The 27,303-nt window shown below is 40.3% G+C and overlaps 1 protein-coding gene and 1 pseudogene across 1 annotated transcript in view; one reads left to right on the forward strand and one right to left on the reverse strand.

The window, feature by feature from the left end:
* Window positions 1–21,570, reverse strand: part of TMEM131 (transmembrane protein 131) — a 190,631-nt gene extending 169,061 nt beyond the window's left edge. The window contains exon 1 of the mRNA XM_055119780.1: window positions 21,153–21,570. Within this exon, the coding sequence (XP_054975755.1) occupies window positions 21,153–21,339 (187 nt within the window). The 5' untranslated portion in view covers window positions 21,340–21,570. The remainder of the gene's footprint in view (window positions 1–21,152) is intronic.
* The window catches only part of LOC129399576 (uncharacterized), a 378,786-nt pseudogene that overhangs the window by 274,402 nt on the left and 77,081 nt on the right, over window positions 1–27,303 (forward strand).

The raw sequence follows: 27,303 nt of genomic DNA on the forward strand, positions 1-27,303 counted from the left end.
TTTACATGTGCATAAGAACCTTTTGTGTCGGCATAATGTAGTCAACTACCTGTGACAGTTTCCAATTTTTTTTCTTTTTTTTGCTTTTTGGGTCACACCCAGCAATACACAGGGGACACTCCTGGCTCTCCACTCAGGAATTACCCCGACAGTGCTCAGGGGACCATATGGGATGCTGGGAATCGAACCCAGGTTGGCCGCGTGCAAGGCAAACAAACGCCCTACCTGCTGTGCTATCACTCCAGCCCCTCCAAAATTTTTCTATTACAATAATCCTGCCTGGTGTATATGTATTTAATAACAACCTGGTATACACGTATTTGTGTTTCCAGAACACAAATTCCTAGGACTGGGATTTCTAGGTCAAAATTACAAGTACACATTATATCAGAAACAGTGCCAAATTTCTTTTTAAGATTGTTAGCTTTTTGGCATTCCCACTACCCAGTTAGGAAAATATGCTTTCCCACAGACTTAACAGAGGTGCTATCAAGCATTTAATTTATTACAACTGGGTAAGTGAGAAATGATATCTTTTTTTCTAGACAAAAAGGATATTTGTCCATTTTAATAAAAATTCAAAACAGCTTGAGACAGAATTCAAATAGCATACAATCTGTGCACCTAAAAATACACTGTGCAGTGTTTTGTGTATTCACAAAGTACACTTACCATCAATTCCAGAACATTTTCTTCCCCAAAGGAAAGCCCTCATTCTTCCTCCCCACTTTAGGAAATGACTAATATACTTTATGGCTTTTTGGAGCCGCCATTTTAAATAAATATATAAATAAATAAATAGAATAAAACTGAGGTATCATGATTTAACAACAGTATTCATTTTTTATGCATGCAATGTTAGTGCACCATACCTATTACTATAGTATCAATAACTTTCCACCAAGGTCTCTAGGCCCCTTCTCAATCAACCTCTCAATCCTCAGGACAGATGCCTGCGTGGCATAATCAGTTCAATGGGCAAAATCTCATTTATTTGAATTGGCCATTGTCTATTCCCTTGTTTTGTTCCTTTATGCTCACATGAGTGAGATAATCTAGTCTTTGTCCTTCTTCAAAATCACTTCGTTTAACATGGCACCCTTCAGTTCCAGCCAGGTTATGTTAAAATGCAATGTTTATTCTTATAGTTGAGTAGTATTCCTACATAACTACAATTTCTTTATATACTCATCTACTTGGGGCACTGGGTTGTTTCCAGATATCGGCTATTATAGGTAGTACTGTAATGAACACAGATGTGCATTTAATGTTTTTACGTTCTCAGATGCCTAAGAGTGGATTACATAGAAGTTTTCATACTAATATCCACAGAGGATGAACTAGAGAGCAGTCTTACCAACACTAAGGGTTCCTTTTTTCACACCATCCATAAATGTTACTGGTTGTTTTAAACATAGGTTATTCTCATCAATGCGAGGTATTATATCATTGTCATTTTGATTTTCATTTCCCAGACAGTGATGGCTAAGCCTTTATTTTTGGTGGTAGTGTGGGGGAGGAGGGTGCTGGGCCATACCTGGTGGTGCTTAGGAATTACTCCTGGAGAGCTCAGGGAACCATATGAGGTACTGGGGACTGTACCTTTCTATACAGTAATCTCTCTGACCCCAGTGAGCCTTTTTTATATATACCTCTTGGCCATATGTATTTCTTCTGTGACATATAGAGTCTGTTCAATAATTCTCCCCAGTTTTTGGTGGGGTTATTTTTGTTGTTGGAAGAGGCCCACTCCCGATCTGAGCAGGCTTGGAGATCTCAGCCCTGGGTCCTGCACACCTGGGTTCCTCTGCTGGTTCCTTCATGTGTGAGGCTTGTCCTAATGTGTGGAGAGGGCCTTGAGCATGGCTGTGGCTGGGTTCCTCCACCCAGATCCCCCATTTTCCAGTAGCTTGGCAGCCACACCCACAAACTGCCCCCAGCATCGTGTAATCCCATCAACAGCCAAGATCCAGAGACTATAAAATAACTTGCTCCTGGAAGTGCGCTGGCTGCATTGGCGGCTGCACAACCTCTTATAACCTAGTTCTTCCTCTCAGATAACCTGGCAAGGTACCAAGAGCATCCTACCCACAAGGCAGAGAGCCTGGCAAGCTCTCGTGGTGTATTCGATATACCAAGTACAGTAACAATGATGGGTCTCACTCCCCTTACCCTGAAAGAGCTTCCAATGTGGCACCTCTGGGAAGAACGAGTAGAGAGGCTGCTAAAATCTCAGGCTAGGATGAATGAAGACGTTACTGGCGCCTGCTCAAGTAAATCGATGAACAACAGGATGACAGTGATACAGTGATTTATGTTGTTGACTTTTGTGAGTGCTTTATATCTTAGATATTAGACTTAATCAGATATATGGTATGCAAATATTTTCTCCCATTGAGGCAATGTGTTTTAAAATTTTGGCCATTGTTTCTTTCACAGTGCATAAACATTTTAGTTTGATTTAGTTCTATTAGATTACTTTTGCTTTAGTTTTCTTTGCCAATGGAGAGAAACACCTGAGGTACCTCTTAAGTCAATATCATGAAGAGTTTTTCCTGTTTTCTCAACGTATTTTATGGATCTAAATTTCTCTTTTTTTTTTTTTTTGATGCTGCTAGTTGGGAAACTCAAACATAATTTTCTGAAGAGATTTTCCTTTAAACATAATTTTCTGAATAGATTTTCCTTTCTCCACTTAATGCACCTAGCTCCATTGTCATAAAGTGGCCATACACTTAAGAATTTACCTCTAGGGGCTGGAGGAATAGCACAGCGGGTAGGGCGTTTGCCTTGCATGTGGCCGACCTGGGTTCGAATCCCAGCATCCCATATGGTCCCCTGAGCACCGCCAGGGGTGATTCCTGAGTGCAGTGCCAGGAGGAACCCCTGTGCATTGCCGGGTGTGACCCAAAAAAAAAAAAAAAAAAGAATTTACCTCTGACCTTTCCATTCTACTCCACTGGTTTGAGAGTCTTTTATTAATTATCACAAAGGTTTAATTACAATAGCTGTATAATACTGAGTCAGGGATGCAATAGTTTCTGTCTTATTTTATCAGAATTGTTTTGATTATTCAGGGAGTTTAATAAATTCAAATGATTTTTTTAGCAGTATTTGTTCTTATTGCCATGGGAACTCTTATTGGGATGGCACTGAATCTGTAGATCACTTCAGGTAAGGTGGTTATTTTAACTATGTTAGTTCTTCTAATTCATGAATACGAAATATGTTTCCACTTCCCAGTGTTTTCTATTTAATAGTGATTCACACTTTTCATTTTTTCCAATAGGCTTCTTACCTTCGTTATGTTGATTCCTAAATACTTCATTTTCTGGACACAATTCTAAGTGCAATGTTTGAAATTTTTCTTACACCGTTGCATATAAAAACACAATTTTTATAGCCTACCACTTTTACTAGATTGGGTTTACTGTTTCTAGGAGTTTTTTTGGCAGAGTCTAACAGTTCTCTATGAATAAAACCATGCTATCTAAAAATAGGATAGTCAAACTTCTTATCCAATTTAAATTCTCTTAATCCCACTATAACAGCTATGGCTAAGAGTGCCAATACTATGTTGAATAACAGCGGTGAGACAGCGTATCTTTGCCATGCCCTAATCTTGAAGGATAGGCATTCAGCTTTTCACCACTGAGTATGATGTTAGGTGGGGGTTTGTTTTATAAGCCTTTTACTGCACTGAGGTAAGTACCATCTTGTTGAGTTTTCATGATAAATTGGTGATGAATCTTGTCAAATGCTTTTTCTTCATCTATTGATATGATTTTTATCTTTCCTTTTTATCTATGTATCACATTAATTGACTTGCATATACTGAATCATCCTTGCATCCCTGGAATAAATCCCACTTAATCATAGTGTGTGATCCCTATAATTTATTGCTGAATTCAGTTTGCAAAGATTCTGTTTAGGATTCCTACATCTACAGTCATCAAAGATACTGGTTTGAAATTTTCATACAGTAGTGATGTCTCTGTCTGTTTTTGGTATCAGAGTGATGTTGGTTTCATGGAAACTAGAAGAATTCCTGTCCTGTTGATTTCTTGGAAGCTGTGGAGGAGGACAGGGAATGGGTCCTATATGAAGTTTTGGTAACCCATCTGAATTTGGGCCTTTCATTTTAGAGAAACTTCTTGATTACTATTTCAAATTCCTTATCAGTAACTGGTCTGTTCAGACTTTCTATTTCCTCCTGATTCGGTTTTCAGATGTTGAATGACTCCAAAAATTTATTCACATCCTCTGTCACTGTCATCCCATTGCTCATCGATTTGCTCAAGTAGGCACCAGTAACGTCTCCATTGTGAGACTTGTTGTTACTGATTTTGGCATATTGAATATGCCACGGGTAGCTTGCCAGGCTCTGCCGTGCTGGCGAGATACTCTCGGTAGCTTGATGGGCTCTACGAGACGGGTGGAGGAATCAAACCCGGGTCGGCCTTCATGCAAAGCAAACACCCTACCTGCTGTGCTACTGCCCCAGCCCAATTTTGTTTAGCCTTTAAAAAAAAAAATCAGTCCTTGATTTCACGAAACTTCAGTATTGTTTCTTCTCACTATTCTTCTCTATTTTTCATAATTTTCCTATTTCTATCTACTCTGGGCTCCATTCATTGTTCTTTTTCTAGTTTCTAAAGAAGGAAAGTTAGGTTACTTATTTCAGCTTTTCTTGTTTCCCCAATATAAGCCTGAATTATTACTAGCACTTCTTCTTGCTGTGTCTTTTACTGTGCCCTTATGATCTGATAGTTTGTGTCTTCATTTTCACTTGTTTCCAGGAATCTTTGTTTCTTCTTTGATGTTTTCTTTCACAGGCTTACTATTCAGTAGCATGTTCTTTAGTTTCCAAGTATTGAGTTTTTCTGCAGATTCCTTGTGGTTTTTCTACCTTTTTAGCATTGTGATCTAGAAAGATACTTGATATCACTTCTACATGATTTTCGGGGCACGTTTTGTGTCCTGGAATGTGGTCTATTATGGAGAATATCCTATGTGCACTGTAGACAAATGTACTCATTTTTGTGGGGGATGGAGGAACCAATACAAGTCTGTAAGTATAGAGTTTTCATTTCTTCCTTTAAGGTTTATGTTTACTGATTTTTTTTGGTTGACCTATCCAATGGTGAGAGTTGGGTGTTAAAATCTATTATTACTGTACTTTGATTGGTATCTTTCTTCAAACCTGTTCGTAATTGCTTTATAATGTTGGTGTTTATGCTAATGAGTATTTTCTTTTTGATGATTTAGTCCTTGGCCATTACATAAAGCATAAAGTCCATCTCGGTCCCATCATCTAGTTTAATTTGAAATCTATTTTATCTGAAATAAGTATGACTGTTCCAGCCTTTTCTAGGCTACTACATGCCCTTATGAACACTTTCTAGTCTTTTACTTTGAGCCTGAGTTTATTTCTTTATTTATTTTGAGCCAGTGTTTATTATGATGGTTCAACTGTGTCCTGTGTAAGCACAGAAGGTTAAAATTTACTTTTCTAATCTTTCGCAACTCTGTGCCTTTTGGTTTAGATTACTGTGGTTAGGTGAAATTATTGAGGGAAATTTATTGCCAACTTTTAATAAGAATTCTGGGTGTTTGTGCAGTCTGTCTATTTATTGATTTATTTATGGCCTATTATTTTCCTTCATTCTTTGATAACTGCCTTTTATGTAGTGGTTATATTCCATTTGCCTCTTATTTGTGTCATCTAAATATACATGCCTTGATATTACTGTGAAGTTTTCCTCTAAAGTTCTAAGCTTAGGGGCTGAAGCGATAGCACAGCAGGTAAGGCATTTGCCTTGCATGCAGCCGACCTGGGTTCAATTCCCAGCACCCCATATGGTCCCCCAAGGACCGCCAGGAGTAATTCCGGAGTGCATGAGCCAGGAGTAATCCCTATGCATCACCGGATGTGACCCAAAAAAGAAAAAAAAAGTTCTAAGCTTAAAGCCCTTTTAAATTCAAAGCAAGTGAGCTTCAAATTCATTATATAACAACCCATTATTACTCTCCTCCTTTCCCACATTTTACAGTTTAGTATCTTGCTACCTCTATGGCTTTTTATCTATGGCCTTTTATAAAGGCTATTTAATGTTTCCTGCACAACTGGTATAGTAGTCATGAACTTCTTTAGCTGTCATTTTGTCTATAAAGCTTTATGTGAGTATTTAAATCTGATTGATAATCTAGCTTCTTATTTGGATTGTCTGGTCACTCAACATGTTGGCTTATCAGAGCATTTCCTTTTGGCCTGTAGAGTTTCATTTGATGTGAATCTTGTGGGTGTTCCTCTACATGTAAGCTTTTGCGTTGCTCTTGCTTTCCTTGGGATTCTATCTCTATCTTTGGCTCTTAGTAAAATTTTTAATTACAGTGTGTCTTGGTGCTCTATTGAGGTTTATTTTGTTTGGAGCTCTTTGAGCTTCTTAGAGAGGGGCCACAAGACACGATCCTTAAACTGGGAAAGGTCTTGGCTATAGTTTCTTCAATAATTCTTCCCCATTTTCTCTTTTCTCTCCTTTTAGAATCCAATCACATGAATGTTATTAATTTTGGAGCTGATAGATTTCTTTGTATTTTCTCTTAATTCTTTTTCACTCTTTTCCCCCTCCTCTGATGGCTTCATATAATCTATCCTTAAGTGCACTTATTATTCATTCATTGGTTTTGATCATTCTACTGCTTAACCCTCTTTTGTTTTTTACATTTAAAAAAATTTAGGTACCCTGATTTCCTGTGTTTCTTAACTCACCTGCTATGTTCTTGGGTTAATCAGATAATCTGACTGAGGTTTTCTCGTATTTTCTCTTTTTTTAATTGGAGCTCTCTAGTTTTCTTCAATTAGTGAACATTCTCACCATGTCATTGTGGGTGTTTTTTGGGTGGGAGAGGCATAACCAATAATGCTCTGGGCCACTTTCAGCTGTTGCTGGGGATGGGAGTGTCACTTCCTCCTGAACCAGAACCCCTGCATACAAAGCATACATACCTTCAGCCTTTAAGCCATTTCTTGGGCCCCAACACCATCACTTTTAAGTCTTTATTAAGGAGTCTAGAGAACTTTTGTGTGCTTGCAGTCCTTCTTGGACTTTTGGTCTTATGCAGGAGAATTCCTCCAGTTCTTCATTATGTCTGGTGCACATCTTCATTGTGTCTGGTGCAACGTGAAAACGTGGAGTGAGAGTCTAGCTTTGTGCAAACAAACCTGTGTTGGACAGTATGGTACATGTGTGCAAATTCCACCGAAAGGCTATTGAGTTTGTGTTCATGTTTCGAACACTGCTAAGAATTTGCCTTCACAAGCTTACTAGTATTAGCTGTATCCATAAAGATAAACAGAGCAGTGTTTCATTCCAGAGCTCAGAGTTGCCATTGTCTGACCACGGCTGTGGTATCAATGTCCCAATAAGTTCAGGCAGCAAATGACACTCATGGTAAGGAGCTCCCAGGAGCATCTGCAACTCTAAGCAGACCTGCTATCTACTAGGTTGGCTGTTTGTGAGACCTGGGAAGCACCCTGAGGTCTGACCCTAAGTTTGACCAAGTGAGCTCTACCCAAATACTCAACTGTTCAATGGAGGGCTAGGTAAGTGCATAGACAGTCCTCCTTATTCCACAGCAGAGAATCTCCCTGTGATGGTTTTGAAGAATTTTCAAGGCCCAACATAGGATTCTGTGTGTGAGTCTGTGGACATTTTTTTTTTTTCCTGTGGATTTGCTGAGGGGTCAAACATGTTCTCAATTTGCTTTCCTTTTTGCCATCTTAGTTCTGTCTCCCTGGATTGGCCTAATTTAGACATTTCATTTAAATGCTTTGTTGCTATTATTTTTTGTTTGGGGGTCACACTCTTGGTACTCATGACTTATTCCTAGCTCTTGGCTCAGGGGATCATATGTAGTGATACAAGTCAGGTCAGAAGCTTGCAAGGTAAATACCTTACGCACTGAATTATCTCTGATCCCATCAACATACACACATGTGTTTATACATACACATGTATGTATATATACACATCACTGTCACTGTATCACTGTCATCCCATTGCTCATCGATTTGCTTGAGCAGGCGCCAGTAATGTCTCCATTGTGAGACTTGTTGTAACTGTTTTTGGCATATTGAATACACCACAGGGAGCTTGCCAGGCTCTGCCGTGCGGGCAGGATACTCTCAATAGCTTGCTGGACTCTCCAAAAGGGGTGGAGGAATCGAGCCCGGGTCGGCCGCATGCAAGGCAGACACCCTACCTGCTGTGCTATAGCTCCAACCCATATATACACATACACACGTATATACATATACATGTATATATATATACATATATATCCATTACATGTGGTTTTATGTGAATCACTTCATTTGCTTAGCATAATGTCACCAAGGTGTGTTTATATTACACTACAGCAGGAGTCTATTCCTTTTTGCAGATGAATAAAATTCCACTGTATTTATCCAGTGATTAGTTGATAGGACAATTAAGTTGACATTTTGACTATTTGGAAGAGCACTTTCTATGAACTTTACAGGTTTGATTGTATGCATTTTAATTTCTTTACAGGTTTGGTTGTATGCATTTTAATTTATTTAGAGTATATACTAGAAAAATTGCTCAGTTATGCATCACCTTTGCATTTAGCGTTCTGAGGACTTCTAGGCTGCTGCCCAAAGCAGTTGCATCACCTTACATTCCCAATAGTAACACATGACATTTCAACTTCTCCACATCCTTGCTGACACTTATTATTTTGTTTTTATTATAGCCAAAGTTGTGGGTGTGAAATGGTTATCTCATTTGGTTTTAATTTGTATTTCTCTGATGACTAATGTGGCTGAACATCTTTTCATGTGCTTGTTGTATATTTTCTTTGGAGAAATGCTTATTTAGATCCCGTGAAGTTTTTTGTGTTTTTTTTAAAGAAATATTCTAATATATTCATAAGGAAGAAAACAAAAGATAAAGAAACAGAATCATGTAAGTGAATTTGAATTAAAAATAGTTCTTAATTCAATAAGAAATATTAAAGCAACCATTTGAGAAAATTATTTTTCTCAAATGGTTGCTTTAATATTTCTTATTTCTTTAATATTTCTTCCTGATATCATCAGAGTCTTATGAATCAAAGATTTGTGGGGCTGGAGCAATAGTACAGTGGGTGGATAGGACATTTGCCTTGTGTGCAGCTGACCCTGGTTCAATCCCTGGCATCTCATATAGTTCCCTAGCCTGCCAGGAGTAATTCTTGAGCACTGAGCAGGGAGTAAACCCTGACCACCACTGGATGTGCCCCAAAAAGCAAAAACAAAAGAATCAAAGATTTGCAAGTCAAATTAGAAAACTGATATAAAATATTGATTTCTATACATATGCCTTTATAGGCATAAGAACAAATAATGATAATGATACATTTGATCAATAAATTAAAAAATAACAAATGGAGATGGACCTGGCACTGGCAGCCCAATCATTAGGACTCATGCAAGCCTATACCAATCTAAAATTCTTTCTAACCAGGTACACAAGGGGTGCTGCAATCATTTTTTCACCCTACGAGGTGGAGACCAAATCCAGTGGGCCTGCAGACCACCATCTGCACGGATTCATGCTTTCACCCATCTCACACACTCTAATAGCACACTCTAAGAGCTGTGGGAAACTATAGTGCCAGGACATCCATAAAAGCACTGGCAACTAAACAGGAGAAACTAGACTTACAACTATCTCCCGCTGAAATAACATTAGAGGGTCAAAGAAATGGGTTGTCACTGTAAAACAATAATCAGATCAGCACTCAGATTATCAGGAATCTAAAACTCCACTGTCAGCACCCACAAATCTCTTAAGAACAATGGGAAACAAAGGAATTCAGCTGCTCCATCAGATTGGGACATAAATTCAGCCAGGCAAATCTTCAAGTTCATCAAAATTATCAAGCTTGGTTAAGGAGGGCTTCAAATCAACACACTATGAGACAGAAATAGAAATTAAGAAATCATGGAAGAGAAATTCAATCAGCTCAAAGAATTGATTTAGAGTACAAGAATCCATAGAAATAGAACAGAAGTTAAAGAATATAACAGAAACAACAGCAACAAAACTCTGAATGCTGAAAGCCTATCAGCAAACTTGTAAAACAAAATATTAACACTCAATAAAATGAAGTGGCAAAAGCAAAGAGAAGTAAAAGAATGGAAGGAAATTTACGATACTTAATGGATTGACATGAAGAGGAATAATCTCCAAATTACAGAGAGGGGGAAAAAGAGAAAGGGGAAGAATGATCAGTGGAAGAAAGTGCACAGAGCTTCTACTGTCTCTGGATGGAGGTTATTGCATGGACTCAAGAGGACCAACAAATGCCAAACAAAATAGACTGAAACAGAACAACACCAAGATACACTATAAAAACAAAAACAAAACAAAACAAGACAAACTACTTAGAAGCATCAAAAGCCTTTGATACAAGAGAAATAACATAAGAATCACAACAGATCTTACATATGAAACCATACAAGCAAGAAAAGAGAATAACATAATCAAAATACTAATAAAAAAATGTTCAACCTAGAGTCCACTACCTTGCAAAACTCATTTATGTTTGAGGGAGGGATAAAAACCATTCTCAAACAAATAAGAACTGGCGATAGATGCTATAACTAAATCAATTCTTCAAGAAGTATTGCAAGGCTGCCTATGAAAAGCAACTGGTCAACTAAAAAAACTACCAAACCCCACACAGAAAAAAAATGGGATCAAAATCCTTTGTATAAATAATCTCTAAGTGTCAATGGACTGAATCCCCCCATTCAAAGGCATAGAAGTAAAAGGATGGGTAAAGAAACAAAACCCAACCTTCTGCATACAGGAAACTTATCTCAATTTGCAAGATAAACAGAAGCTCAGTGAAAGGACAGGAAACTTTTACACAAGCTAATAAAGTGGGGAAAGGCTGGGACAGCTAAACTTATATCAGACCAAATATCTTTCAAGTTAAATAAGAGACAGGGATAGATACTATGTTACACTGGTTAAGGGACCAGTAGAACAGGAGGCCCTGATGCTTATCAACATATATACACCTAATGAAGGAACAGTAACATTTATGAAAGTACTTCTCACAGTACTGAAGAAGCACATTGATCAAAATACAGCAGTTGTGGGAGACTTCAACACACACTTTCACCAGTCTATAGATCTACCAGAGAGAGTATCACTAAGTAAACAAGAGCCCTAAATGAAGAACTAGAAGAGCTAGGACTTACATATGCAGGGCTCTCTCCTCAAAATAACTAAATACACATTCTTCTCTAGTGCACACAGAACATTCTTCAGGACAGACTACATATTAAGACATAATGCAAATATACTAAAGTCACAAAAGCAGAGATTTTATCAAGCATCTTCTCAGACCACATGGGGGGAAACTAAACAAATCCTGCTAAGTAACTGGTTCAAAGGAAATCAAAGAATAAAGATTCCTTGAAACACATGAGAATAAAGAAACAAACTATCAGAATCTATGAAACACAACAAAAGCAGCGCAAAGGTGAAAATTCATGGCAATCCAGGTCTATATGAGCAAATAAGAAAAAGTCTAAATAAATAATCTAAACATTCACCTTAAGAATCTAGGAAAAAATGGATCCCAAAACTAGCAGCAGAAGGAAGGAAAAATTTTTTTTTAAACCAGCAGAAATCAGTGACGCAGAAATCAAGACACAAAAGGTCTTGATATATATATTCACAGAACCAGTTTCTTATTAGATAGACTCCTAAGGAAAATTAAGAGAAGGTGAAAAACAAAAAAATCCTCAGGTATTATTGTACCAAATAATTTTGGGTATTATAAACTTAAATTATATAACAAAATTCTTTTTGTTTTGTTTTGCTTTTTGGGTCACACCTGGCTGTGCACTGGGGCTACTCCTGGCTTTACACTCAGGAATTACTCCTGGTGGTGCTTTGGGGGGGCCATATGGGATGCTGGGAATTGAACCTGGGTTGGCCACGTGCAAGGCAAATACCCTACCTGCTGTGCTTATTGCTCCAGCCCCATATATAACAAAATTCCTTACAAATATAGTTAACTTTTATAAATAGTTAGAAATCACTAGACAATCTGCATCCAATTTAATCCTCCCCTGCAAAAGACACTCCAAGTAAGACCTTTGCTGTATGATGAATACAAACTGCTAATTAATTAATTTGTATCAATAAAGATGGCATAGGCTATTTCTCAGAAGCAAAACTGCTGAGGCAATTTTCTAATGTAAATCTGGGGTCACTCTCAGTGTAGCTTGGGGAGCTCAGGGCCACTCCTGCAGGTACAAATCTGACAGTTTCATGCTCAGGTCCAGCAGTGTTTGAGGAGCATGCTACAGGGATTAAATGCAGGTCGCTGGCAATGCTAAGCATGCACTCTACTACTTGAGCTGGCTCCCTGCTCCCCGAGACTGTTTTTATCTAGTATATATTTTGATCCAAACGTACTACCATAATTATATAGGAAAAAATTCTTTATTTAAATGCAGCTTTGATTTACAAGAAAGATAAAGTATACTGGAATAAACCAAGAACCAAGGCAGCAAAAAACTTGAAACACTGAAAACTGAAAACTAAGAGAAATTTTGTTTTTCAGGAATATTTATTGAGTCACCATGATTTACAAAGTTATACATAACAGAGTTTTTTCAGGCATAACACACTTCAACACCAATCCCACCACCAATGTCCAGGTTCCCTCACACCTCAGCTTACCCACTTGGCAAGTATATAACAAATTTATTTCATATACTTGGTCCAATAAAACTTAAAGTAATGGCAATAGAATTATCAGAAAATAAAGCAGTAAGCCAATTTGTGATGATGAATTGAGATGTTTTTAACCTCTTTTAATCTAGTAGTGGACAACTGAATGCACCACTAGTGAGTGCCATATTCAATGCCACATAATGGGAAGTTTCTCCTGTCCTTTAAAGGCGCTCTTATAATTTTTTTCCCAAAACTTGTTTCAAAGCTATGAATTCCCTAAGCTATTTCCTGTCCTGGAGCTCTGTATAGTTCCTTCAAATTTGAATGATAATCTAGCTGGAGAGAATATTCTTGGTGAGATAATCATTTTTGTACTATATCCTTCCATATTCTTCTGGTTCGTATGTCTCATCTGATAAACTATACATCTTTTGTTCGTATGTAAGTCCCTTTTTGATCTTGCTGCATCCAATATTCTGTCTCTATCTTTGGACTTTGTCATTTTCAGTATAATGTATCTTGGAGTTTTCTAATTTGGCTTATTTTCACTGGGACGCTGGGAGGCCTCTTGATCTCAGTGTCCATAATCCTCAACTCACAGACAGTTCCAATATATGTTCTTATCTATGGTTTCTTTATCTGTTTCTACATCACATTTGCCTTTCTGTTCTTCAGGGACTCCCATGATTCTTATGTTGTTCCTCTTGAAGTTCTCTGATACGCTGTACATTTCTTTTTAGTCTATTTTCCACTTTCTGCTGTTCTCCTCCTCCTCATCTTACGGCTCTTCAATCTTTTGTACAGCTTCTGTTATTCCGCTGTTTGAGCTTCTATTGCTTTTTTAAAAATATCACCTACAAATTCTTAATTTCTGATTACAGTAGTTTTTCATTTTGACTCAAACTTTCTTGTGCTTTGCTGACTACCTGTGCTATCTTTCCTTTGAACTCACTGAACATCCTCATTATAGTGTCACTCAAGATACTGTCTGAGAATTTAATGCTGTTGTTTATGTCTTTGGTGATCCTGTTTTCACTCATTGAACTTGGGATTCTATGTGTTTTCCCTTTTGGTTTTTTAGTGTTCTTGTGCTGGGGGTGATTATTCATCGTTACCACCCCTGAAAGATACTAAAGGATTAAGCTGAGATTACTGTATTCTCTGCCCATCCTTATAGAATGACAAAAAGAATAGCTGTGAGCAGCAGCACATAATTTCTTGTCTGTGATGCAGTCACTTACGTGGCTGCGTGCCTCAGGAGCTGTGATGTGGGCACTTAATACCTTACAGGTCAGGTGTGAAGGCTGCTAGGGAGGGGCTCTGCCTCCTATTCTGGAATAGGCGCCCAGTAATATCAGCTAGAGGCAGGCCTCACCTAGGATGGCGGTGCAGCAAGGAGGGGACAGTTGCATGCTAATAGAAATTAAAGAGACAAATCAACAGAAAGACATTCTGTGTTCACAGACTCTAAGACAAAACTGTTCAACACTACCCAAAGCAATCTAAGGGGTTGACACAACCCCTACCAATCCACAACAGCTTTTCTTCTTAAGTAGAAAAATCTTTTCTAAATTCTACACAGAATCACAAACTCCAATAGTCAAAACAATTCAAATAAGCAATGACTTCCTGAACACCTTACTGATTTTAAAGCATATTAACAAAGTTAGAGACATCAAAACAGTGTAGAAATGGCTTTAAGAGAAATAAAAGGTCAAAGAAATAGAAGTAACAGAAATACTTTCACAAATATGGTGACTTGAAACATTCCAACCACTCAATAAGTAAAAGACAATCTCTCCAACCAATGATGCTGGGGAAACGAAATAACCACATACAGAGAAATTAATTGGAACCCTTCTCAATCTACATATAAAAATTAATTTAAAAAGCTCAAAGAATAAATGGCAAAACCCATCCTATACGAAAACATGAATAGGACACCAGATCAGTACTTCAAGGGGTAGAGTACTTGCCTTGCATATGGCTGACCTCAGTTGGAGCGCCAGCATCCTATATGGCTCCCCAAACCCTGCCAGGAGCAAGCCTTGAGCAATGCTGGGTGTGACCCACAAACAATAGGATTTTTAAAAACCATAAATAACATATATAAAACTTCTAAAAAACAGGGGGAAAGTTTTGTAACATTGGATCTGACAGTGATTTCTTGGATATGATAACAAAAACAAAGACAAAACGACAAGTAAACCTACAACAGATTAAAAAACTTCTGTGCCTCAAAGAATAGAGTCAAAGACAATTTATGAAAAAAGAGAAAAATGTGCAACATGATAAGAGTTTGATAGGCCGAATACATAAAGAACTCCTACAATTCAACAATAAAAACAACTGACTTGAAAACTGGGCAAAGAACTTGAATACTTCTAGAAACTTTAACTAAATGATATACAAATGGCCAATAATCACATGAAAAAATGTTTGAGAATATTAATTATCACATGAATGCAAATAAAAACACTAAGCTATCACCTTACATTAGGACTGAGCATTATAATATTTTTTTTTCCTTTTTTAAGCACAGTAACAAGCTGGAGAGGTAGCAGCGGACATGGGTTAGATCCCCAGCACCACCTATGTTCCCTCAAGCCCTACCAGGAGTGATCTCTGGGCACAAGGCGAGGAGTAAGTATTGAGTATGCTAAGTGTGGCCCAAAAGAAGAAAAAAATAATGAAAGAAAAAGAAGGAAAGAAAGAAAGAGTAGCCAGTGTTGTAAGGCTGTAGACAATCGTACAAGGTTGGTAGGTGCAGCTGCTATGAAAAACAGTATGGCAGTTGCTCCAAAAATTAAAAATAGAACTACCATATGATTCTACAATCCGGTTTACAGTTAGAAGACCCCCAAAATTAAGCATAATCTCAAAGAGACATTTGCAAACCCATGTTCAGAGTAATTTTATTCATAATAGCCAAGAAGTGGAAGCAACACCCTCTCCCAAATTATTAATGTATAATTGGATAAACAAACTGAATGAACAGCATATACACAGAATAACATTCAACCTTTAGGAAAGAAATCCTGTTACATTATGCATTATGCTAAATCTTGAGGGCACTGTACTAAGTGAAACGAGTCAGCCACAAAGACAAACCCTGTTAATTCTACATATGAAGTGTCTACAGTAGTCAAAAAAAGGAGCTTCAGCTTGGTGACATAAAAAAGTCCTAAAGATCAGCTGCATAACAAGGTGAATATACTAACTTCTATGAACTGTATGCTTAAACATGGTGAAGATGACAAATTTTGTGATTTTTAACCTCCTGTTATTTAGAAATCAATAAACGAATACAGCAGGTCTGACTTTATGGTGACTATTGTGGCTGTTCAAATCAAAGAACCTTGTAGACCTAATCAGGTGTTTTTCACTTCTTTTCTCTAAGTGCTGTCTACAGCCAAATGAAATCAAGCAAAGAGTTGTGGCTACCTAAAAAATCTTTGCTTCTGTACTTTAAAGCACTGTAGCACTAGTCATCCCGTTGTTCATTTGCTCAAGTGGGCACCAGTAACGTCTCCATTGTGAGACTTGTTGTTACTGTTTTTGACATGTTGAATATGCAACGGGTAGCTTGACAGGCTCTGCCATGTGGGCAGGATACTCTCGGTAGCTTGCCAGGTTCTTCCAGAGGGATGGAGGAATCTAACCTGGGTCGGCTGCATGCAAGGCAAACACTCTACCCGCTGTGCACAGCTCCAGTCCACACTTTAAAGCAATCACATAAAAATAAAAGAAAAACTGACCTAATATTACAGATGAAACTAATGATCACCTACTCCAAAAACATCTCATTAAAAAATAGAACACAAAAGTCCCAAAAACGCACTACTTCTGAAGCTCCTGGGCCTCTAACAAAGACTAAAATATATTCCCACTGTCAAAAGTTGATACCACTGTACAGCCCTTTGATTATTAGTAGTTTCTTCGACTATCTCATATGCCTAGGCTAGTACTAAGCAACACTCCTTAGTCCTCCTTTATACAAAGAGGCAATTTAACTTCATTTTAACCTAAGCATTATACAAAGTATCCACAAGAACAAGGGAGCTTCCATACCAAAAATCTGTGTTCTGGATTAGTTATTTATGAGTTTCTTTGGCTGTCTTCTTTTGGATGAAGAGGCTCCCAACCAATGCTTAGGGAACCTGGAGGCCATTCCCAGTGATACTCAGCCAAATGGCATAACAGCTCAATCAACACTCAGGCCAGATGATGTGATGTTGCTCAGGCCCACCGATACCAAAGACCATCAGACAAGACCTGATGGCTCAGGGGCTAAGCATTACACTTGTGGTGCTTGGGGGTCAGGTGGTATGGGAATCAAATTTGGAGGTCCAAGCAAGAAAGGCATATGCAGTAACCCTTAGAGTTATCTCTAAGGACTCTGGTTTCCTTTCAAGAATATGCATGATCTTGAGCCAGAGCAATACTACAGCAGGTAGGGCACTTGCCTTGCATGTGGCAAACATAGATTTAATACTCAGCACCCCAAATGGTCTCTTGAACACTGCCAAGAGTGATCCCTGAGTCAGGATTAAGTCCTGAGCACTGCAGGTATGACCCAAAGAGAAACAAAAAGAATATGCACACTCCATAATGGCCTACGTCTCTTTTAATAGCAAGTTGGCAAAAAGTGACACTATGCTTAGGAATAACTTTAAAGTGCATTTCACCTGAATATGTAATACTCTAATTCTGCATCAACTAGAAAATCAGCTTTTTCTCCAGTTAATAATACAGTATCACAAAATCAACTACCTTAAGTACTCACTCAGGATTATAAAGTATGGCTCTTGAGACAGGAAGCTTGGATTAGAATTCTAGCTCAAGAATCTACCAGCATGGGGTTGGAGAGAGAATACAGTATGATAGGGCAGGTATGGCATTTGCCTTGATTTTTTTTTTTTGCCAACCCAGGTTTGATTCCCAGCATCCTGTATGGTCCCTGAGCCCTGCCAGGAGTATTTCCTGAGTGCAGAGTGAGGAGTTACTCCTGAGCAACAATGGGTGTGGCCCAAAAACAAAACAAACAAAATCCACCAGCAATGTTGTCTTGGGAATATTAATTTCTCTGTTCCTATTCTGTGGTCCATATAAATAGGGGTTTTATAAATATCTAAAGTATCTACAAGACTAAAACCTCAAAAGTTATAAAGGTCTGGCTTAAAGTAAGTATTGAGTACCTATTTTAGTTACAAGGGACCATGATTATAAAGGACCATGAAACAAAGGTAAGGAGAAAAACAATGACCCTGTTTTGACATTCTATGTACTGTTATGAAAGAATTCTTCTAGATAGCTACATCCTGTTCAGAGTTTTACTCCTTCAAGTATGATAAGGGTAGAATAAGATAATTTTAGGTAAATCTTGATTCAAAACTGAATGTCATGCAAATCACAATACCACAATCAACAACAAAAAAGTAAGTATTACAGATGAACTAAACCCCAAAATTGTTATCAATAGTTAAAGGTCCTGGATTTGATCCCTGGTACTACACGGCCCCCTGAGCAACTCAGGTATGAATTCCCAAAGCCATGAGGTGTGGCCCCCCCACAACAATGGAAAACAAAATGCCTATAACTGCAGATACTGACAGAGATTCTTAAAATTCCAGTCTGGATAAAGAAACATCAAACTTTAAGCAGCTAAGTAAATACTTGATTCAGTTCAAAATGAATGGTAATGGAGTAACAAAACAAACTGCACACAGGTGAAAGCTAGCAGGAAAGGATAACAGAACACTTTTGGGGGAAATGTATTTTGTGGTCCACCAGATACTAAACTTGTGGTATCACAATCATTGAGGACAATTAGTCTTTTGTTTGTTTTTAGGCCATAGCTGGTGGTGCTTAGGGCTTGCTCCTGACTCTGTGCTCAGGGATCACTTCTATTGGTTCCAAGGAACCACAGAAGGTGCTGGGAATTGAACTTGGGTTGGTCACATGCAAAGCAAACACTCTCTTTACCTTTATTATCCCTCTGTCCCCAAGAAAATCAATCTAGATTCTCCTATTTATTCAGAAAAAAAAAATACCAGAACTTCTTGAACAGCAAGAAGACTGAAAGGATACAGGCCAGTTATGGAGCTACCGTCAAAGATCACTGGATGGGGCCTGAGCAATTAGTACAGCAGGTAGACCATTTGCCTTGCCCGCAGCTGACCTGGGTTTGATCAGACATCCTATATAGTCCTCCGAGCCCAGCTAGAAGTAATCTCTTGAGTGCATAGTCAGGAGTATACCCTGAGCATTGCTGGGTGAGGACAAAAAAAAAAAAAAAAAAAAAACACAAAACACAAAAAACCAACAAATCCACCACCTAAACAACCCTATAAAGATCATTTGATTAGTACCAAATCTATGATAGGTAAGAAGGCCTATATGCTGTACTAGTGTAACTACAATCACCATCTACTTTGTTTCTTTCTTAATAGATGCCCCATTGGCTTACAATACTTTACATAAATAGCTGCTCTGTTCATACAAATGTAACCTGGATCACAAAAGATGTTGATTCTGCCCGAACTAGTTAAGTGATTCAACCCCATTGTCTCCTACTTCACACTGGCAACTTTTCTCTTTACCTGGCACTGACATTCATGGGCCTTATTGAAGTGTACTAAAAGCTGTACACTATACAAAAGGGAAACCAGCAAACATGACTTAGGTAGACATTTCTCAAACAAGGGATTTGTTAACTTAACTATACAGAGAATTAGTATATCAAATGACTTTTGGAAAAACAAGCAGAAAAATGATACAAATTCAATGTTTTATTAGACACAATCATTATTTCATTTCCCTCAGTTAATGGCCCATCAAACTCTAACAAGTGTGACGTGCCTACAGTATGCTTGGCACTGGACAAGGTAAGCCTAGGAAAAGCAGAGCAAGTACACAATACAAGCCAAGGTCTACTTTAAGCATAAAGAACATTCTGATAGTTGTACTATTTTAGGTTGCCGGAGCCGTCACCACGTAAGAACACCCAAAACTAACATCTATAAGCAATGATAAACAACTCTTAGGCCACCTAACTAGTCCTGAAGTAGCAACACAGCAACGTTTTATTCTGGAAATATTCTTGCCTTTCAATTAACCACTTCTATAGGTGGCAATCTTTTGCATAATCTCTACCTATGTAAAACCAGACTGCGGTTATAATAGTTACACTAAGGAATGCAACATTCTGAACAAAAATAAACAGTAAAATTGCACTTTAACACTAGTAGGATTTGCATTCGGGACTGCCGTTAGCAACTATAAAAAGCAAATGCCTTTGGTCAACAACCTAAAGTTACTGTGGCAACAAATTATTTTCTTGCAGTGGCAGTTTAGTGTGAAAGGAAACTAAATAACAAGTTTTGCTTATTAGCTTTTTGAAAAGGCTGCACTTTCAGTCATTTCTTCATTATATATATCACCACTGTTACAACTCACTTTCTTGCCTAGGTTCGAAAACAGGTGCCAACGGAATTACATTGATTTGGTCTTCAAGGTGACAACATAATGTTCAACCGTGTAAAACGCACCGGGTTTGCAGCCTCTCAATACAGACGAGAGCTTTTTAAATAGGGGCAAACCACTAGCTATGAATTATAAAGGTTCACAAACTAGAAGTTTGACTTAGCGCCTCCCCCCCCAGTCTCCTCCTCCCCGCCCCCCGCCTCATTAAAACTAATGGCACCCCATCAGGTATCTTAAAGTAAATAACACCCATAAACTGACTTTCGGCGGTTTGCTAGAGGACCGAACCGAACAAGCGCTTCAGATGAAGAATGAGCTAAACCCTTGGCAATGCGGCGGAAGACGAGACAGGGGCGGGAAGCCGAAGAAACAAGTCTCCTCTCGATGAAACGTGTGAACACATTCAAAGTGAACGTGTGTGAACTGTGCTCGGGAGCCTTTCTCCCCGTCTCACTGTTTCCACATTTTAAAAGTGAGCACGGCGTGCACGCCGTTAGGAGCACCGCGTCCCCGGGGGACCGGGGCGGCGGGCTGCGGGAGAGCGCCCCCCGAAAGCGTGCCTGCGACCGGCCGACCGGGTCCCCAAAGACGCCCCTCCGCGCCCGCGGGCAGGAGCCAACAAGTTTCCAAACGATAGTGACAGGAGACCGTGCCGCCGCGGGCACCGGGCGCAAGTCCGTGCGGGGCGGCGCGGCGCGGCGAGGGGGCAGCCGAACTGCAGGTTCCCGACTCGGGACGGGACCCGCAACTTCGCGCCGCGCCGGGCCCCCGCGCCGGTCCACCGTCCGCGCCCCGCGCCGCGGCCCTGCCTCCCGAGGCGCAGCCCGGCAGCGGCCTCCGCGAGGGTGCGGTGACAGCCGCGGGGCCCGGCCCGGGGGACGCCGGCCGGCCGACACCCACCTTCCTTCTCGGCCCGCGCCGCGGCCACGACGAGGACCATCACCAGGTGCAGCGCTCTCAGCAGGCCGGCAGCCGCGCTCCGCGGGCCCCCGCCGAGGCTCGCCGCGGACTCCACGCCGGCCCCGGCGGACGTGGACGTGGAGGCGGCGGCGGCTGCAGCTGCTCCTCCTCCCGGCCGCTTCCCCATCCCTGCCGGCCGAGGGCCGCCGCGCTCGAGGTGCAGCGCGGCCCTTCTCGGCGAGGCGGCGGCGGCGGCGGCGGCAGCGGCGCGGGAGCCGTGGTCTGGGCTCTGGCCGCGGCGCCGGCGGCGAGAGCGGTTCCGGGCCCAGGGCTCGGGCTCCAGGCGTGTGTCTGGGTCCGCGCGTCCGTGCGAGCTAGCGTGTCAGTCACCGCCTCGGCCTCGACATCGCCTACGAATAGTCGAAGCGGAGAGGCCCCGGGTCAAGCACGGCGGGCGGCCATACTGGAAACGGGCAAGGGCCGCGGGCACTGGGCGCTGGCCTGCGAGGGGCGGGGCGCCGCGCTGGGGACCGCCCCCGCGGTGCCGTCCCTTCGGTGGCCAGCCAATCACTCTGCCCGCCCCGGGCTCCGTGGGCTCCCACTCTGTCTCCTGGCGGCCTAGGATTTCGCCGAACGGGCGGGACGGGGACAGGACAACCACAGGCCGTCACTGATGCTCCGCGGTGGGGGAGGAGAGAGGCCGGCCCGGGCCCGGCTGCCAGGACTAATGATGGCCGCTGACGCTTCGGGAGGCCGTGACGACGATCACGTGGAGACGGGGCGGTCTCCTTGCGCAGGCGCTGTGGTGCGTGGACGGGTTCGGGGCGGGGCTGCGGGGTTTCTGGGGAGGCGCGGCCGCCTCTGACTCGGGGTCAAACCATCGCATCTCCAGCAGTGCAATGAGTGAACCTTCCAGAGAAGTGAGTGTGTCCGGACCTCGGGATCCAGAGCGGAGAATCCTTTCCAGTGACGCCTCTTGGTCACACCTCGGCCACGCAGCCGTCTGGAGAATACCGCTGGCTTGATTCAGTTCCTAGTGGTGCTTCCTGGAGGGCCGGAGTTGCGCTGTTCGTTTGTGTATACTTCAAGGCGTGGTACCCAAGGAGCTTCTAGTGAATCCTCGTGTCCTTGGGTTTTGCCAACTTGGCAGCCACGTGTACATAGCAATAATAACCCTGGAGGAAGAGGGCAGATTGATTTGTGGGAAACTGTGTCCATTGACCAAACTGCCTTTCTCAGACTTGGAATGATTCTTAGGAAGTTTCTAGTCACATTGTTTCCGTCAAATCAAGCCTTTATAACTTTGTAATTCATGGTGATTGAATTAAAAAAAATTTTTTTAAGTCAAAATCAAGTGTCATCTCCTTTAGTGTATTTCCCGAGACCACCTCACTGGATCTTTTAGATGCCCCTTTCTTCCCTGATTGAGGATGTGCGTGACCTCTACAATTTCAACTCTTAGAGAGAATCCTGCCCTGCTGGTTTTTGTAATTTAGCCCGGAGTCGTTTACTTATGTTCAACATCATTTGTTGAGTGAGCTGATATAATTTAAAGGACAACTCCACCCTAATATGTCATAAAACAAAATATATAGGAAAATAAGTTTCCAGAAAGAATTAGAAAAGGACCTCAAGATATTGCGATTGTTTATTTATAAATTATTTTATGTTTGAATATTCATACCCTAAGTGACTTTAAAAAGCAGTTTCATTGTTTTGAACATTGGTGTTAAAATCAAGTGATCAAGTTTTGTACTTTCTATAATGAAATAGGAATAGTTTGCCTTCCGTTGGAGGATACAAGGAATTAACAACTTTCTCTTTTACTAGGTTCAAGGCAAACAGCCTGTTCAACCATGGAATGCTTAGTTCTCCTGCATTGGAATCAACAGCATACTCTGATTAGCCTGGGGCTCAAGAGCCCCATGGGAAATAACTCACCTATGTCTATAATTGGAATTTAGGCATATACAGACATGTCTGATGGAAGTTGATTTCCCATGAAACTAATGAAACTTAAGCTTTAGAGCCTTTCTCTTGCACAAGTGCCTTACAAAGCTCTGCACACAACTGTGTATTTATATATATATATATATATTTAACTACAACTGTGTATTTATAAGCTTATATTCCTGTTTTAAAAAGACAGCACTCTGTCCCCCCCCCCCCCCCACACACACACACACACTCACTGGTTGTGTTAGGATTTACTATACTTGAACTTTCCCTGTGCCTGATAAACATTGGGAACTAGAGGGAACTAAAGGGCAGTGAGACTACCAGTGGGGAGGAAAATAATAGGAAAAGGATTCTACAGCCAGTGTGACAAACTTGGTTGCAGAGAAAATGAAGTTGTCAGTTTCATCTCCTTTCCTCCAACACCACTTTGCCTTAAGAAGGAAAGAGCTGAAGGAATTATCACTGAGGTCTCTCAGATATTCTGAATAGCTTCAATCAGCTGTGATCACCTTTTGGTTCACTTTTGAGAACTTAGAGACCTGGGCATTTGGCAGGTGGAGGCATGCTATTTAGTTGGCAGAATCAGGGGGGATACAACTAAACCAAAGTTCTCAAAGCATCATCCCTAGACAGCACCTGAGAACCTGTTAGAAATGCACATTGACAGATCATATCGATAGCCTGAGGAATCTATTACCAGGGTGACTATGTTAAAGGTTTAAAAACTATTATGCCAAACTAATATATATGATAGGAGCTTCAAGATATTGTTAGGCCTTATCTAGGCACTTTAATTTCTACCCAGTTTTCCTAGCAATCTACTATTAAAGACAGAGTCAAAAGGGACTCAGATAAATTTGGGTCAAAATCCTAGTGTTGTCTTAGTGAGCTACTTAATACAAGGCACCTTTTCTGACCCCAGTTTCATAGTTCACAAAATTATGTCTCCTGAGTTTGGGGGGGATTAATCAAGTGATGTTTATCTGACATATAAAAATAGTGTCTGACAGAGTAAATGAAAGGTAGCTATTACTGAAAATCTACTTTTTAAAAAGCAATGAATGAGACACAGTAATAATTCTAAAGGTCATTGGTTAATTTATATTCTCTCCATTCCACAAACTGTTTGATGAAGCTCACAAGAATACTTTAACTATAATAAAAATATTGACTAATTAAAATCAGAAACTTGGAAGGCCAAGTACGGTTGGAATCTATAGAACTTTGTTTCCCTCTTTTCCCAGGCAAAGCCAGGCAGTCTCCTGTGTTAATCCTATCTATTTAATATCACAACTTTGTCACCAGACACAACTCTGGTGAGACTGCTTGCCCACATGCCTCTGTAAGCATCTTGAACTCACAAGAACTCATATTCTCCCCAGACCTGCCCCACCCATAGGTTGTTGTTGTTGTTGTTGTTGTTGTTGTTGTTTTTTAGGGCAACTCCAGCCATGCCTGATGTAAAACTTAGGAGACACTTTTTACTCAGCTCCAAGTTCAGAATCTAACTTATTGTCACCTTTGTAGTACAAACCCACTTTTCTTAGATTTATGCAAGAGCTTTCCTCTATATTTCCCTGTTTTCAAGTGTAAAATAAAAATCCACTTAGAGCACTTGCCTAGGAGACACTAAAATGAATGTTATATCTTGACTGGTTCTAGTCAACTGATAAAGGATGGTGAACTTCAAGTGACCTTTCAGCCAGTTAAGTCTAATAACGCTTGTTCCTGTCTAGTGAACAAGGGGACTTACAACATACAACTCTGCTCCTTCCTCTAAAGTGATGGTTTTCAATAACTGATTAACATAACCACCATGAACTCCTTTATTCTGACTTTCTAATTTATTAATTACTCTGAACTTCTCCCCTGGCATGTTTCCTTGCTAGGTAACTGTATAAACTTTTTTTTAAAAGAAAAGCAGATAATCTTTATATTTGGACACATATCTGCACAGTTACTATGATTTATTGTACACACATTAACCAGAATGATTCTTTCAATATATAAGACATCTTTGGGAGTCATATATTTGGCATGTGTATGACTGACTCTGGGTTGATTCCCAATACCACGAACAAAAACATCTTTTATTCCCTCCTTCCTTTTTAAAAATTTTGCCGTAAACACAAAACTTTCTATAATACTAGAATCCGCTCAAACAAATCGATGAGCAACGGGATGACAGTGAATGTCTAACATATATTCATTAAGTGTATTATTATTTGTCTTTCAGTCTCTCCTGTTTAGTTCAATAATACAGGATGGATGGATGTTTGCATGGATGGGTGAAACAAAAACATAATAGCAATTCATGATCCTGCCTCTCAAGGAAATTTAAAAGAAGGTGGGCAGGGTAGATGTTTGCAAAATACAAGAAAGTGAACCAACGGGAGATAGTTCAAGGAGGGCAGAGTATATGCCTACCATGTGCCAGACCCTGAGTCTTCACCACCCACCAATGCTTGGTGGGGTCCTGGTTTCCCCTGCAAACCTGAGTGGTCCTGAACACCCAGTCATGAAGACTACTTCAGCTGAAATTTGCTGGGATTGGCCCTGACCATTTGCCCTCCGTCTGTCCCCATCTACATTGCTGGGAATAAATCCACATTGCTGGGACTAGACCTTGTGAAAAGTAGTACAAAATTCTTACGATCTCTTGCAGGGAGCCCCATTCTAAGGTTAAAAACAAAACTCTTGTGATGCTCCCTGGCTCTATATGATCTGGCTCACCATGACTTTTGACTTATTTTTCCACTGCACTCTTCCTGACTCAGACTATTTCAGTTGAATAGTCTGAATGAATCGCCACCATTTTATTCCTCCAATACACCAGGTATGTACATCTCCAGCATTGAGTTCTAGCTCTTCCATTCGTTCTATTGATTGCTTCTTTCCCAAGTCTCTACTTTACTCACTTTCTATCTGGGCATAATTATTACCTCTTGGATGAAGCATACTCTGATTACCACTGATAATATTGCAGCTTTATGTATTCAGCTCTAGGTCCTAGCCCTCCTTCCCTTTTAAAAAGTTTACCATAAACACATAACTTTCTATAATAATATAATCTATTTATTCATTAAGTGTATTATTATTTGTTCTTTCAGTCCCTTCTGTCTAGTTCAATAACAGAGGATGGATGCATGCATGTATAGATGGGTGGAACCAAAACATAATAACAATTCATGATCCTACCTCTCAAGGAAACTTGAAAGAAGGTGGGTAGGATAGATGTGCACAAAATAGAATAGAGTGAACCAAAGAAGAGAAGAGGGAGTATTAAATGATGGTAATGCTGGCTTTCTACCAATTTATTTATTCAGCCTTTCAGCTCAACAGATTTTCCTTTGTTTTCCATTCAATGTCTCTTTTATCTAGTCTGAAGCTTAAATAAAAGCCACAGAAATCAAGTGAATAAGAACTATGTTACATTGACTGTCTTTGATATAAAGAGTAATCTGCTCATTTATCTATTGTATGTCTTATTCCTTGATAGGTTTCCCTTGTTATTGATCTAAAAAAAAAGGAAAAATAGTCAACTCACAAAGTTCAAGGTTTATGTCAGCTCAGCGTACATGGTGAATTGCTGGAGCATAATGTGGGACAAATGAATAGCAGGTAGTCTCATACTATGAGAATAGAACTTCTGAGGTGGTGGACCGTGATTTCTGTGTGATTTTGAAACTTCTCATCTGTTCCTCAGGAAAATTAGATTCCTTTGCAGTTTACAAAATCACATCAAGTAATGGCTAGATGACCATAACTGCTATCACATACACTTATACTAATAAATGTATTGCATTTAGAGTATAGGAGTAACAGTGGTTTGCTAAATGTTTTCTTTCCAAGCTGACTGACACATTCTACAAGCTGAAATGAATGATCTTTCCAGAATTCTTATGACACTTTTTGTAGTAAGCATTCTAGTTTGAAATAATAGTCTCTGGATGTTGAGACTATAAAAGCAAGGTCCCGGAAGAGAGCGATGCAGAGAATCTCTTGCCCCCTCGCCTGGCTGTCTTTCCCGGGGCCCCTTGGAGGGGCTGGGCTTCAGTTTCCCTCTGTGCCCTGAGCAGAGCTCCCACACTCAAAGACCTCCAGAGCCCAGCCACAGCCATGCTCAAGGCACAGTCCACACGTTTGGACGAGCCTCACACATGAACCGGCAGAGGAACCCAGGTGTGTGGGA

The sequence above is a fragment of the Sorex araneus genome, chromosome X, assembly GCF_027595985.1.
Source record: "Sorex araneus isolate mSorAra2 chromosome X, mSorAra2.pri, whole genome shotgun sequence".
Classification (NCBI taxonomy): domain Eukaryota; kingdom Metazoa; phylum Chordata; class Mammalia; order Eulipotyphla; family Soricidae; genus Sorex; species Sorex araneus.